This window comes from Varanus komodoensis, unplaced genomic scaffold (genome assembly GCF_004798865.1).
Source record: "Varanus komodoensis strain SLA01 unplaced genomic scaffold, ASM479886v1 scaffold752, whole genome shotgun sequence".
Classification (NCBI taxonomy): Eukaryota; Metazoa; Chordata; class Lepidosauria; order Squamata; family Varanidae; genus Varanus; species Varanus komodoensis.
In genome coordinates, this window is record NW_025336419.1 from 1 (window position 1) to 14,562 (window position 14,562).

The 14,562-nt window shown below is 49.1% G+C and overlaps 1 protein-coding gene across 1 annotated transcript in view; it reads right to left on the reverse strand.

Annotated features, from left to right (window-relative positions):
- Positions 1–205: 205 nt before the first annotated feature.
- Positions 206–14,562, reverse strand: part of LOC123035042 (general transcription factor II-I repeat domain-containing protein 1-like) — a gene marked incomplete at its 5' end in the record, with an annotated part of 16,530 nt that continues 2,173 nt past the window's right edge. The window contains 8 exons of the mRNA XM_044452878.1: positions 206–438; positions 1,780–1,805; positions 2,774–2,957; positions 5,300–5,383; positions 6,792–6,881; positions 8,966–9,276; positions 10,334–10,517; positions 11,248–11,394. Of these exons, the coding sequence (XP_044308813.1) occupies positions 314–438; positions 1,780–1,805; positions 2,774–2,957; positions 5,300–5,383; positions 6,792–6,881; positions 8,966–9,276; positions 10,334–10,517; positions 11,248–11,394 (1,151 nt within the window). The remainder of the gene's footprint in view (positions 439–1,779; positions 1,806–2,773; positions 2,958–5,299; positions 5,384–6,791; positions 6,882–8,965; positions 9,277–10,333; positions 10,518–11,247; positions 11,395–14,562) is intronic.

Below are 14,562 nucleotides of genomic sequence, written 5' to 3' on the forward strand. Positions count from 1 at the left end.
TCTTTTTATGTGACTGATGTTTGTTTTGAATTCTGTTGACTGCTCTGATAGCACTCTTTTATACTGTGGTGTTTTACAGTTTTAATTTTCAATGTGTTTTACTGTGATTTTAAACTTATTATACCCTGGGAACTTGTTGAATCTCATGATATATTTCACTTTTAGGCAAGACTAAAATAGGTCTTGCTCAGTAATGTTGTAGCAGGAAAAAAGTGGGATACACATATAAAAATAGCATACATAAAGATGGGCAGGTGGTCCAAAGGTAACTAGCCATACTACAAGGTCAAGAAATTTATAGGATGGAATTAGCTTACCTGTGGTTCGTCTGCGAAGTCCCTGCTAAATCAAGAAAAGCCATTCTGTGTGGTTCAGGAGATATTTCCCCGGAGGGACTAGATGGCTCAATCTTTGTTGAATCTTTGGTAAATTTACTTCCTGCATGAGAGGAAGAACAAGAAACATATTTCTCATAGGACAGATTTAGACCAAGGATGTGGGGTTTGCTCAGAGCCTCAGTGGAATGTTGGACAACCTGCAAACTCCACCCACCCCGGCCTTGGCTCCACCCACTTCTGGAGGTATCCCTGCCCATTGCTTGCCCGCACCCCACAAAAGAGCACCTAAACAAAAAAGCCCCCCCTCCCTAATTTAAGAAGCCATACGGCCAGTCTCGAAGCATTATCTTATTTATCTGGCCAGGGCGACTTCTTTTCTTTTCTTTTCTTTTCTTTTCTTTTCTTTTCTTTTCTTTTCTTTTCTTTTCTAACTTTTCTTTTCTAACTTCTTTTATATCGTTTATATTTTTTATTTATTTTATATTATTTAATTTTATATTGTTATTTTTGTATTGTATTGTATTTTATTGTGTAGCCGCCCCGAGGCTTCGGCAAGGGGCGGCATAGAAATGTTCTAATAATAATAATTATCTTCACTCACCTGGCTTGTCATAAGCAGAAGATGTTTAAATGAAAGGTTTTTAAAAGCACATTTTAAAAGATGAAAAGATATACCTGATATACCTTCTTAAAAAAAGACCCTGATTTACTGATATACTTTACTGATAGTGCCATATGGTGGAAAGAGAGACACAGAGACCTCCTTTAAAGAAAAAAACCAAACAGAACCCCTTCCAATGGAATTGGAAAGCTGCGTAGCAAGCGATGCTTTCGTCCACAAAGGACCGAGCCAGGAAGATATCTGGCACCTGAGCCACGAAGCGGGCCTCCTTAGCTCCTCTCGGCTCTTTCATCTTGCGCCGGTTTGCGTGTGGCACCGGCCCGTAGTTCAGGGCGACGAGGGTGAGCTGCCAAGACCTCTGGGCTCACCTACTCCCTGTCCTCTGGCGTCCAGAGGCCCTTTTCCCCTTTCTAATTGACCACATGTGATTGTGATGTCCAACCTTAACTATGGTTTGTTTGAAAGAAGCCAGTTTCAAAGGGTAACTCACAAAGCTGGCTTGTTGCAACAACCTACAGTTAAGAGGAACCACAGTTTAGGGCTGAGCAAGGCTGGGCTTTAAAAAATTGAGCATTCTTTGCGGTTGCGTTGGTGCAGCCAGGGAAGTGCGCGAGAGTGAGGCTCGCCGCCCCTCAACTGCGTGACTCTAACCATGGTTTAGTGTTACATGCAAACTCTCCTGGTCTCTTTTTGAAGCAAGGAAGGGCACAAATCCCCGAACTAGGGAGAAAACCTTTATGGAGATCTAGCTTAAATCTGAGAGGATGAGAAAGTAATTTCCCCACAGACAGAAAGAATTAAAGAGGATGAATAGCATACCTGTAAAAATGCGCTCATCAAACATCCTACAAAGAGAGGGGACAAAACAATTAAGTTCGAAAGAAGGGGGAAAGGTGGGCAAAGACTTCCGCTCGTCGCTCGGGTAGCTGACCCTACCTGGAACTAGTAGGTCATTCTCTGATCGCCCCCCAGTAGCCCCACCTTCCCTACGCTTTAATTGTTGTCTCATAGAAAGAAGGCCAGGAACCCTTTAAGTTTTAAGTTAGGAAAAAGAGGAAATTTCTTCCGCGCTGGTCTAAAATGCTCGTGCTAATTTATCACAGAGCATCTCTCCTTTTCCAGGGGAGTGGGCAACAGGAAGTCTCCAGATACTTCAGCCTACAACTCCCATCATCCCTTACCACTGGCCATGCTGCTAGGGCTGATGGGAATGGGAAGCGAACATGCTTGAAATTGTCAGGTTGTTTGCTTCTGTCTAAGTCTCTTCCGTTCGGTCTTTCTCCCCTTTCTTCACTGTTGGCCTCCATCTTTTGCAGGGGAGGAAGAATTTTGGAAGGAAAGTATTTCCTTTAGTTCCGTTCATCACAGCACGCAAGGAATTACCTGCTGGGCCAAGGTGCAACTGCTCACCAAAATCCATAAATATTCAGAATGAAAGACTGTCCAGCTAGGAATATTCTGCTGCATTCCGAGCACAAGGCTACTTTGGGAGGAGCATGAGTCCAAAGCGCAAAGCTCTGCCCAGGCACCCCAGGGCCAGCAAACTCGGGGAAAGCCAGTTTCCCCAAGGCACCCAAGCTGAAGCACAGACTGGGGAGCCCTGGGAGCCTGGCATGCACAGCAGTCCTGAGCGCATTACGAGCCAGACGGTGTCATCAGGAAGTGCAACCAGACCTGAGATCCGGACGGGAACTTAAGGAAAACAGCAATTTGGTGTGGAAAGCAGGTCTCTTTATGAAAGCAGAACCTGCTGAATGAAGGTTTTGCCTTTCTACTTTGCAGTTCCCTGGAGGTTCCCGGAACGACCAAGTACCTTTTGATCACGAAATGGATGTGGTGCCGTTCCTCCAGGATTCGTTTCAGCTTTGGAACGCCGTACGTGCAGGGCCGTTTGAACGGGATTTTGTCTGGAATCCCAATGATTTCTACTGCTTCCGGGTCACAAGCAATTTTCCGGTATGGGACAGGGACCATGTGATCGAGTCCCAAGGCTTCAGCTGAAAGCAAGAAAACATTGAATGTTTAAGGGAAGAACAGGTGAAGGATTCATGACAGAAGAACGGGCCTAACCAGGGAGAGCTGAGCTATGGTGCAGCGGCTCAGAGAGGACCCTCCAAATCGGGACGTCCCGAGTTCGAATTCCACTCCTACCAAGAACTAACTGGGGCCCCTTCAGCAAGACCCTCAGCCCTTTTTGCTTTCCGCAGGGACACCATAATATTGAACAAGTTGCAAGGGTTTTGGTGGTGCATTTTCTTAATTAAGGTGCTTTTTAAGGGTTTTAATAATACCCCTGATGAACGCCAGTCATTAGCACCCCATGACTCATCTTCCAGTTCTCCCACTTTCTCCTCAAATATTTTCCTCCTCCAGAAAAGCCAAGATGGTAGGGAAGAAAGTGTGGTAGAGAGATGGTAGAGAGCCAGTGTGGTGTCGTGGTTAAGAGCATGGGACTGGGACTCAGAGGATCCGGGTTCGAGTCCCCACTCAGCCACGGAGCCAACTGGGTGACTTTGAGCCAGTCACAGACTCTCAGCCCAGCCTACCTCACAGGGTTGTTGTTGTGGGGATAAGATGGAGGAGGAGACTGATGTAAGCTGCCTTGAGCCCTTTGCAGGAAAAAGGCAGGATATAAATCAGAAAGAAAAAGAAAAAAAGTAAGACAGAGAAGAAGAGGGGAGAACAAGGGAGAAAGGAAGGGGCAAAGGAGGAGGACGAGAGGGGAGAGGAAAACAGAAGCTTGTACAAATGTTCTTCAACAGCACTACTGCTGTCTCTTTCATCCTGAGGACTACTGGTCGAGTTTGGATGCTAACACGTCCTTTCTCTGGATGAGTTGGACTATGCCATAAAGTTCATGGGCAATCTGGGGTGAGGATGAAAGGGGTGTTGGAAATGTGTGGGAACATTGTCTCGAGGTCATTGCCCCTGTTGGGAAAGTTCAGATAAATCCTGGGAGAAAAAAATTGCTTCTATGTGCCTTGGTGTTATAAAATCAAACCTGTGCCCCTTTCTTGGAAAGCAACAGAATTCCAAGCCTCTTCTAAGAAGAGGGCATTCTTAGCTGGACGGAGAAGCTGCTGGAGGCTAATACTGTTAGTGAGGAAATGCCCGTGTGCTCGTCAGCTGCAGAAAAGCGGAAACAAGGGCGCCCATTTGCTTCTGAACGGGCCCACCTAAGCAGCGGGTCCCCCAGGGGCAAGGGCCTGCACCGTGTGGCTGCCCAGCCAGATTTCCCGAATGGCTCCTCTGTCGGACACATTCGCATGTTTAAGCAGCATCCCAACGGCAAAGGGGACTCCTCAGCTGACCGGCCAATAAAGCCATCAGGCACACTTCCCACGCTATTGCTACCAGTGGTCCTGATCCGTTCAGAACATCACGCCATGCCCAAAGACGTCCGGATGCTCGTGCACTGGGAGCCGAACACTCTGTGTTGGTGTATGTGACTAGCGGGTTATAAAACTGTCTGCACATGGGCTGTGATTTTGTAGTTGAGTTTGCCTCTACCCAGGAATGCACTATCGTCAGCAACTGCAGGTACTGGGCCACCGATCAATAAAGTTGCAGAGCTTCAAACGTTTGATCTTTCCCACGGAGCCGAGTGTTCATTTCCTCGCCAATTGAAAACCGAGATTCTGTCACCCCAGGTGGTCAGACAGACCATGGGAACAGACCGGGCTTGAGAGAGAAGGGAGGAGACAAAGGCTGTCTGGTCTTTCACCCCATAGCACAAGGGTCAGGATAGAACAACTACCAGTAAGGGGGCTTGTGTAGATCTCCAAGACGGAGATCTACAGACAGATCTCCACAGAGGAGTGGAGTCCAGCATTACCAAAAAAAAATGGATTTTCGGAAGCAGTGTCCAGGTTAGGTCAACCAACCACTCTGCTCATGCTCAGAGACTAGTCTTTCAGTTGCTGCAGCGCGTTAGCTGTGATTTAATAACATTTTGCAAAAAGATTGTTGTTTTGGATGCAGGTTCCTCTCCCAGCTGACGAAGGAAACGATTTCCCCTGGGGCAACTGCACCGTCTAGTGAATCTTCCATCCCAGCACGGACCAGGCCAATTATAAATTTACTGACTGGTGAGAGAAGTTCCCAGAAGACCAGACGAGAGCATTAATTAGAAGCTGTGGGCCTAAAATACGCTGCACCAACAGAGCAATTAAGAGCAAGGACACGTAGCATATGGCGTCTACCGCTGCGTCAGTGACTAAAAATAATAATTAAAAAACGCCAAGAAAGAAATGCACGCAAATGCCTGAAGATTGCTCCATAATGAGATGCAAGCCAGAAGCGCTGCAGACGACAAACCGGAGTTTTCGCGCCCACTCACCATATCTGCTGTTAAACAGAATTTGCACACATTCTCTCAGGGTGTTGATATCTTCGGTTTCTTTTATAAAGCTGTCCCATTTGTCTAGGAAAACAAAATAAGAAGTTTCTGCGTGGCACCAACACGATACCTTCTTCTCCCACCTCGAGAGTCCAGGTGGTTCCCCTGCCACACTCCGAGGGGGAAAGCCAGCAGGGCCCGCTCTGCGGCAGCCGCTCCGCTTTTCGGCCAGATGGCTCGCAAAGTCACCGCACGAAAAGGCCACTCCGTTAGCTGGAAGCAGGGACTGCAATTCTCAGCCCTTGGTTTGCTTTCCTCCATGCCGCGATACAATGCCAATTTAGCTGGGAGCAGGTCCCAGCTAAGTCCCATTGAACTCAATGGGCACAGACTCATAGAGTTTGCCTGCCAGAAACCAGTCCCCGAATCCCTGCAACAGCACAGACGGACATACCCTCTTCTGGAATGCCCTTTGCAGGTAGGTTCACCTGGCACTTTGCAGGTAGACTCACCTGGCACTTAGCTGTACCTGGCTGCACGCATTTCCACCCCTCGCCCAAGTCCCCTGCATTTTCCCAAGCCTTTTAAGTGCACTCTCCGTTTCCTCGGCAATGTGTGAAATTGTCGCTTCTATTTAAAAACATGAACGGATGGCTTTCTGTGTGTTTTACTCTCTATTTGATCGATGGATTTCAATTTTATCCCACCGCGAAGCTTTCTATGTGGCTCACAAGAACGTCCAACCATTTAAAACATCAAACACAGTATTTAAAAATTTAAATGGTAAAGCAGTGTGAAAAGTAAAGATGAAAACGAGAGTAAAAGCTAGCAGCCACCCTGGTAAAAGCATTTTGTACTGAAGTGTGGCATATATACATAGCTGAAGCAGAAATTGTGATCAATTCTTGGCAAGCAAAATGTTTTCGTTCATTAACATCAGTAACACTAGTTGCATCTGGGGTCACTTCGGACCCCACACAAGAGTGCTTCAGGCAAGAAGCATGCTGCACAGGAGAGGCCTTCGTTCTGGTTGAGTGTTGCCCCCAGGAGGTTTGGATGAGCACGAGCTCTCAGCAGGCCCAGGGAACTGAAGGCCGAATCCTTCCTGAGGTTCTGCAGAACAACAGCACCACTGCAATTGACCTCTTCTCTGCCTTACAGCAATTTCACCTACTAACTTTAAACCAGTGTTAACAAATCTTTCCTTTGATGGATTTAAATTCTGTTTGCTAGAGTTTTAGCTCAGAATCACAACTTTCGAAAGGGCCCAAAATGACCGGTACTGAACCTTCTTTTATTCCCTTGTTTGGGGCCCATTTGGGGGATATAAAAGGGCCTTGGAGAATTATTCTTATGGAGAACTGGGGAGAGGTTAGGACCCAGATATTTTGCTTATAGAAAAAAAAACATAAAAGGGCAGGAGACTTTCACACTCCGATGGCACAACTCAACTTCCCTTGGACTTTTCAAGGAGCAAAAAATGCAAGCGTACCTGATTTGTCATGGACTATTGAGAAAAGGATGCGTTTTGAGGAGTGGACATTCTGGATCAGTGGGCCGCCTGGGAGGGTGGATTTCTGTCCTGGACACAAGAAGGACAGAAGCAAAGAGAATGAGGACTGAGAGACGCGGGAGCAAGAGAGGCAACGAGAGAGAGCGGGAGCGAAAGAAAGGCGCCTGTGAGCATCAGCGCGGGTGCCTTGAAAGTAAAAACACAGCAGACACGCCCAACTGTCTGCTTCACCCCGGCCAAGGATATGCGAGCAACCTACTGAAAGGCTACTGATGGGCCTTGTAGTCCAACAGAGCTAGAGCGTTCCAGGTTGGAGAAGACAACTATTCCTTGGAGGCAGCGCTAGCTCGCGGTTTCCTGCAAGCACTGGCCATTGGGGGTCCCCCAGCTTTTGTGAAGTTCCCCTGCACTGCACCCCATCCCGAAATGCCTATTTTGAGGTTCGGTTCAGTTCCTGCTTGTGAGAGCCTTAAGCTAAGAGAGGCTGGTATCAGTAGGTATTCTTCTGGCTCCTCCTCTTTTGCCCTTGCCCCGCCCCTTTGCCCCCAGGGCCATCCAACACCAGAAGGCAGCCCTCCCTCTATACTGGAAATCAGCCCCATGGAATCATGAGATAGTCAAGTGGGAAGGGGCCTGTAAGGCCATCAGGTCCAACTCCTGCACAAAGCAGGACTCCAAGTCCAAGCATCCCCAACTGATGGCCATCCAGTGGCATCCTGAAGGCTACCAGGGCGGGGTACCCCCATGGCTTGAGTTCCACTATAATCTTGCTTGAATAGTCAGGAAGCTTTACCTGAAGTTCAGGTAATGAACCTGACTTCCTGTAACTTGACCCCATTATTCCGTGTCCTATACTCTGGGATAAGTGAAAACAGATCCTGGCCCTCCTCTTTGTGACAGCCTTCCAGGTATTTGTAGAGGGCTATCCCATCTCCCCTCGGTCTTCTCTTCTCAAGGCTAAACATGCCCAACTCTGCTGATCTCCCTTCTCAGGCCTTGTTTCCAGTCCCTGGATCATCCCTGCTGCCCTCCTCTGCCTGCCTTCCAGCTTGTCCACATCTTTCTTAATCTGTGGGGCCCAGAACTGGTCACAGGGATCCAGGTGAGGCCTAACCAGTGCTGGGTAAAGGAGAACTAGGATTTCATGGGATTTGGAAGTGATATTTCTTTAATGCAGCCAAAAATGACATTTGTCGTTTTTGCCGCTGCATCACATTGTTGGCTCATATACAGCTTGTGATCTACAACAGTCCCAAGATCCTTGGAAAGGGCTTCTCCCCTTGTGCTTTATTGGACCTCTGCCTTGCTTAGATCCTCCCTCAAATTCCTTGCTGGAAGACAAACTTGTACCAAGCATGCGTCCATACACACATGCACCCTGCCCGGGTTGGAACCCTGCCTACCTGAGATCAGCATTTGGAATCCATTGAACAGGGAACTCACTGATACCTGCCCTGAACCCTTCTTTACCCACTTTTTAGATCTAAGGAATGCTGGGAGGCTAGCACTGGGGCAGGGCATTACGGGGAATTAAAGATATTAACTTTCCCACAATGCCCCGGGACAGCACGACATCAAGGGCATTGTGGGGAATGAAAAGAACAGCTTTTTTAGAGTGCTGCCATTGCTGCGCCCCTTTCCAGAATGCCCTGATGCATTACAGATCGAGCTTCACTTTGCCGTGAAGTCCTTCGGCTCGGAAACGTAGAAGCAACACTTTGGACTCAACATGTGTCAAGGTTTTCTCTGGTAAATACGTTGCTGTCCCTCATCTAACCCTAAAGCTCAGTTTATGGGACAGGAGAGGTGCTTGGAGAACAGGCAAGCTCTTCCTGAGAACTCTCTGAGAAGTTTGCCCTTAATAAGTCAATTCCAAACTGAACCAAGGGGATGCCACTCAGTAGCCCGCAGTGAGTGAGGGGCAGCACAGAACTTTCCCCCCAGAGTCACCCAGCCTGGAGCAACCAGGCTGTTTGTGGGTTTGGGGGGACACAGCTAGTTTTGTCATTTCCTGCCCAGGAGCGGCAGGCTTGTGACCCCTCAAAGCCATTGTTGCAGCCTTCCTCTTCTCACCCAACTTCGATTTTGACCCAAGGCCTTTCCACAGACTCTGAAGAGACCATTCTTGGTCAACAAACATTGGAGGCCTTTACCGCAGCAGTCCCCGAACTCCTGCGGCGAAGGCACCTTCGTGTCTCCCGCCGGCCGGGGCCGCAGCATCTCGCCGACTGCGTTCACCCCATGCCGACCAGGCGGACCCTCTTGCTTGATCTCCATGGCGATCTGTGTGGGCAGTGGAACACCGTACGGGAAACTGTTGGCAGGAACTCCAGAAAGCGCATCGTGATTGGCTGTTTTAACATGCACGTTGTTAAGGCCAGGCTCTCGGTTCCCTTTGGATGCCAGGGCACCAGAGTTCACCTCGACACAAGAGTTGGGCTCCCTGGTGGAGTCTTCGGGCGTCCTAAAAGGGAGAGGAAACCGTATGTACATGTCATGTGCTCTTTAAAGTATTGAGTTGTTTTGTGCCTCTCCTCAGTGAAAAAAGGCTTTCGACTCAGTGGAATGGGATGATTCCTTCCATAGGCTTATACTCTAACAGGATAACAACCTGTGAGAAAGAGGAAAGGGTGAGGGAAGAGGAAGTCCAGTTAAGTGGTAGGCATATCATGAGTGGAGCCAGGAGTCAGACTAGATGGCCCGGGAGGCCCCTTCTGACTTGCGCTGTTTCTCCATTTCCAAGTCTGCCTGTAGAACTGGTGGAATAGTCCTGTTTCCTTCTCCCGTTTCCTTCAATGTAGCATGCTGCGATAGCTGCTGGGGCCGACAGAACTTAAAAAGAGCCATGTCGGATCAGGCCAAAAGACAATCTAATTGAGCAGCCTCTTCTGAACCAGAAGCCCCAGTGGGAAGACTGCAACCCAGTGTAACAGCACCCTGCTGCCCATGTTCCCCAGCAACCAGGGCTGAGAGGTATCCAGCCTCCAATCCTGCAGGTGATACGGAGCCACTGGACTCATCCCTGTGGTTCAGCTTCTTCTCCAGGAAAGATCTCACAGCCCATCCCCACGTCGGAGAAGCCAGCCGACACATCCGAGTGGTCTCTCCCACAGCAGGACAGCCTTGAGACTTCAGGGAGGAGGGGCCTCCAGTGGAAGCAACCTGGAGTGGCATGGCCCATTGACCACCAACTGTGCAGCGGTTGGCCATTGTGGGATCAGCATGCTGGACTAGAGAGGCCGGGGGTCTGACCCGGAACTGCTCTTCCCGAGCAATTAAAAAAGCGGAAGGCTTAATCTCATCCCCTACCCCAGTATCTGGACCATATGTTGTTGTTGTTAGTTGCAAAATCACATCCAACCCATCGCGACCCCATGGACAACATTCCTCCAGGCCCTCCTGTCCTCCACCAATCCCTGGAGTCCACATCTGGACCATACCCACCTGCCTTTGCCCAAGCTATTGATGCCCAAGCTACTGGCCAAGCCAAGAGGGACCCTCCCAGAAGACCTTCCTCTTACCTTCTTAGCCTGAAGCGCATATTGTGGCTATGTTCTAAAATAGCCATCAGAGACTTTGCATCGTACTCGGTGGGTTTTCTGAAGATGAGTCCATCGGGCAACCCAGAAACCGTCAGCATGCTGGGCTCTTTCAAGAACTTCTCGTACGGCAGTGGAACCACAGTACTCTTTCCCAAGGCCTCACCTGAGTCAAACGGGAGAGGAAAAGGCAAACTGAACCCAGGTCATCACACTACGAACGGTCCAAGCGTGCGCACACTCACTCCCCTTACATTTTTCAAAAAAGTAGCTATTTTGGCCTGTCAACCAAGACTCTTGAGGCATCTTGAAGGACGGATGTGACATCAGCTTGCATGGACTGATGTCCACTTCAAAGACAGACTGCAGATTTTGGGCATATCATGACACATACATGACACATGGGGGCCAAGGAAAGTCAGAGGCAGAAGAAAAGGAGGATCAAAGAGGAGATTGATCGACTGGAGAGATGCTGCCAGTCAGCGTCAACAATTCTGGGTTCTAAGGGAGTTTTCAGCATTCTACTCAATGTTCTCTTCAGAGCAAGTGAATCCTCATTACAGCAGCAGGAAAGTAAGTTATTACGAGTAGCTTAGAGCCGACTACTGCACTTATCTTCAGAAGCTGTTAACATAATCCTAGCCACACAGTTCAGAAAGTTGGGAACTAAGAACAGTGCATGGACTGAGCCACATTCATTGATAAGGCCTTGGAAAAATGCAGCAGAAAGCCCTGGAGAAACTCCCTACTGGTCACCAGGGTGAATACAATATATTTTAGATGTAAACATGGTAGGCATGTTTTATTTTATACTGTCTTATTGTTGAACCGTCCCGAGACCATGGTAAGGGATGGTCTAGAAAAGTTCCAAATAAATAAATAAGGTGGATCCTTACTATAAAGCACGTCGAAGACTTCTTCCACCATCTTCCTGAGGAGGTAAACATCTGATCCTTGATCGGGGGAGATCCGTGGAATACTCCGGCCAAAGTCTTTTGCCTTCTTCTGGCCGTCTAGCTCTTGCTCTTTCCTCTGATGGACTTCTGCCAGCGGGAAAGTCGAGCGGGAGAGAGAGAAATGCCAGCTCAGGAAACGTATTCTGGCGAGAGCCACGGCAACAGGTGTTAAGGGGAGGATCCGGCATTTGGTGCTGGGGGAGTAAAATCCAGTATCTAACTGGAGGGGGCCATGACCAGTAACTTCCCCTCATCCTGTCATGGCACTCGGAAGTGCTTGCCAGGGAACCTACGCGTTGGTTCTTTCCTGGAATCCTTCGCTGAAGGTTCTCTCCGGATGGGCACTGTTCTCCTGCCAGGGAGCATGCAAGATGCAGGACACAAGGTGACTCTGGATCCAGAGACGCCCGACTGCCACTCACAGGCCCGCGCAGCAGGTCCCTGCGCCTTTTAGCCTTCCTTCTGCCCCTCCTATCACCCCGTCCCCCAGCCCAGCAGGGGCTCCCTCCGACATGCTCTCATCTCTAGCTCATTGGGGGCAGGTTGCCCAGATTTTTATTTTATTTATTTATTTGAAATATTTATTTGCCATCCCAACACTAAAAGTCCCAGATGCAAAGCAACCCTTAACTCTGGCCCCGCACACCAAACTAGGGTGACTACAAACCATGATTTGCAAACCCACTTCAAACCAAGGTTGTCTCCTCTGGCTTGACCACTGGTGGCAAACCACAGTGACTCTCGTGCTCCCTTGAAAACAGCGGTGTTTCTCTGCCCATGTTTTGTCTCACGACACTCCTGAATAGCTCGGTCAAAACCCAAGCCTGATGATTCAGATTTCCTGTGGATCAGAGTACCTGCCCCTCCTCTTTTTCCTGAACTTGTGCTCTCCTGTTTCCGCTTAAATCACCTGCTGGCTTCCATGGGAGCTGCCCCCTTACGGGATTAATAGCCACTCTAAAGGCAGTGGTGGCAAAATTAAAAAACCTTCTATGTAAATAGAAGACTGAAGAATTTAATGACAAATGGACATTCTATCATACCCAGCACAATTAACAGATGTAAAAGGAAGCTCTTTAAAAAGTAGTTGATGATTTAGAATTGATTTGAAGCAATTGGAAATTTGTAGGTGGAGAACGATACAGACGGAAAAAAACAGGATGCCAGAGCGGCCTCAGGTTGAGCCCATCTCCCCAACATTATCCACACCATGGCAGGAGAGGTTCTCCGGAGCTTCCGGCTGGATTCTTTCCTGGGCTTATACGGTGTTGCTAGCAGGTATCAAACCTAGAGCCCTTGGTATGCAAGTCAACTGTTCCACCGCTGAGTTAAGGCCAAGCAGGGGAAGGCAGGGAGACATTAAAATTGAAAACAAGCTGTGCGTTTTGTTGTCGAAGTCTCCTTAGGGTTGTCCCTTTAATAACTTTATTGGGTGGTGGTGGTGGTGAGGAGTAAGGAGAAAGAATAATTCAAGGTGAACGGCGCCTCCCTCATCCAGGAGCTTTGCTCCACTTCCTTCTGAACGAAGCTCGGGGAGGGGACCTCAGAGCTACGGCAAACAAACAAGCTAAGAGCCTTTGCTAATACTCACAAATGGATTAGACTTGGGGCAAAATTTACAGCTGGTGTTCGCTCGGCAGATAATCCAGGCAGGCATTGACCTTGGCAGCCTAGCAGGGCTAATATTTGCAGGAGAATGTGCTGTTCGTGAGCATTCCTCCGAGGGGATTAAAAGTGGATGTGCTCCACATGGCATCAAGTGTGCAGCGAGGCCCACGCTTTCTCTCGCACGGAAAGCCTCTGGTTCGTAAGGAAACAGCCTTGGTTTTTTGGCATTTTCCCCCAGCTCAGGCCCAGTCGGGGCTCTTGGCCCACGTGTGGGGAGCTGTGGATGTACTGCAGGTGGCAGTTCAGCCCCCAGGGTGTGGGGGCCGCCGGAGATGCACCAGTGTGGATGCACCCAAAGGTGCTTTTCCAGACATGCAGCTTCTCCCAGCAGCGTCTGCGGGATTCTCTTTCTGGGATGGCCGGCACCCTCTCCAGTCAAATGCCACAGAGGGAAGGCTGGTATCTGGGCCAGATCGAGGGGTTCCTGAGCCCACAGGAGGTGGCTGCTGATCCTGACAACACAGTCAGCCCTTCTTCCCACAATCCTTTGGTCTCAGGACAGATGCTGAGTAGCTACCTCACTCTTCAGAGTGCAGGCATCTGGAAGTCAAGGCTTGGCTGATTTTTTTTAAATTTATTTAGGATATTTGTATGCTGTCTTTTGCAAGAGCCTCAGGACGGCTTACACAAATAAAATACAAATATCTAACAGAACATAAATAAATTAATGACCCACTCTGGCTGCAATTAAAATATGATAGCATTCAATATTGAAGCTTATTAAAATATTGATTAAATAAAAAGGTCTTAACCTGGCACCAAAAAACATATAATGACGGCGCCAGGCGGACCTCTCTGGGGAGCGCATTCCATAGTCGGGGCGCCACCGCAAAGAAGGCCCTCCTCCGAGTGCTCTGTCTCCTAACGTCTTTCATGGAGGGTTCCCGGAGGACCACCTCTGCTGCCGATCTCAGGGGGCAGGAGGGCAAATAGGGAAGAAGGCGTTCCTTTAGCTATCCTGGTCCCAAGCCATTTAGGGCTTTATAGGTAATAACCAGCACCTTGAATTGAGCCCGGACTTCGATGGGAAGCCAGTGGAGCTGATAGAGGACTGGGGTTATATGAGAATAACGCCCAGTCCCCGTCAGCAACCTGGCAGCTCTGTTTTGCACCATCTGAAGTATCTGGACCATCTTCAAGGGCAGCCCCATGTAAAGCGCGTTACAGAAGTCCAACCGGGAAGTAACCAATGCATGTGTCACTGTCACCAGGCAATCTTCCTCCAGGTAGGGATGCAGCTGATGGATTAGCTGAAGCTGAAGGAAAGCGCTCCTTGCCACCGCACTCACCTGAGCTTCCAAGGACAGCTCCGGGTCGAGGAGCACTCCCAAGCTGTGGACCCTGTCCTTTAGAGGGAGTGCAACCCCATCCAGGGCAAGGCCCAAGTCACCTACCCAGGAGCTTGAATCACCCACCAACAGGACCTCCGTCTTATCTGGATTGAGTTTCAGTTTATTGGCCCTCATCCAGCCCATTACCTCAGCCAGGCACTGGTTCAGCATAGCCACTGCCTCACCTGGATTGGTGGAGAATGAGAGGTAGAGCTGGGTATCATCAGCGTACTGATGGTTCCGCAGCCCACACCTC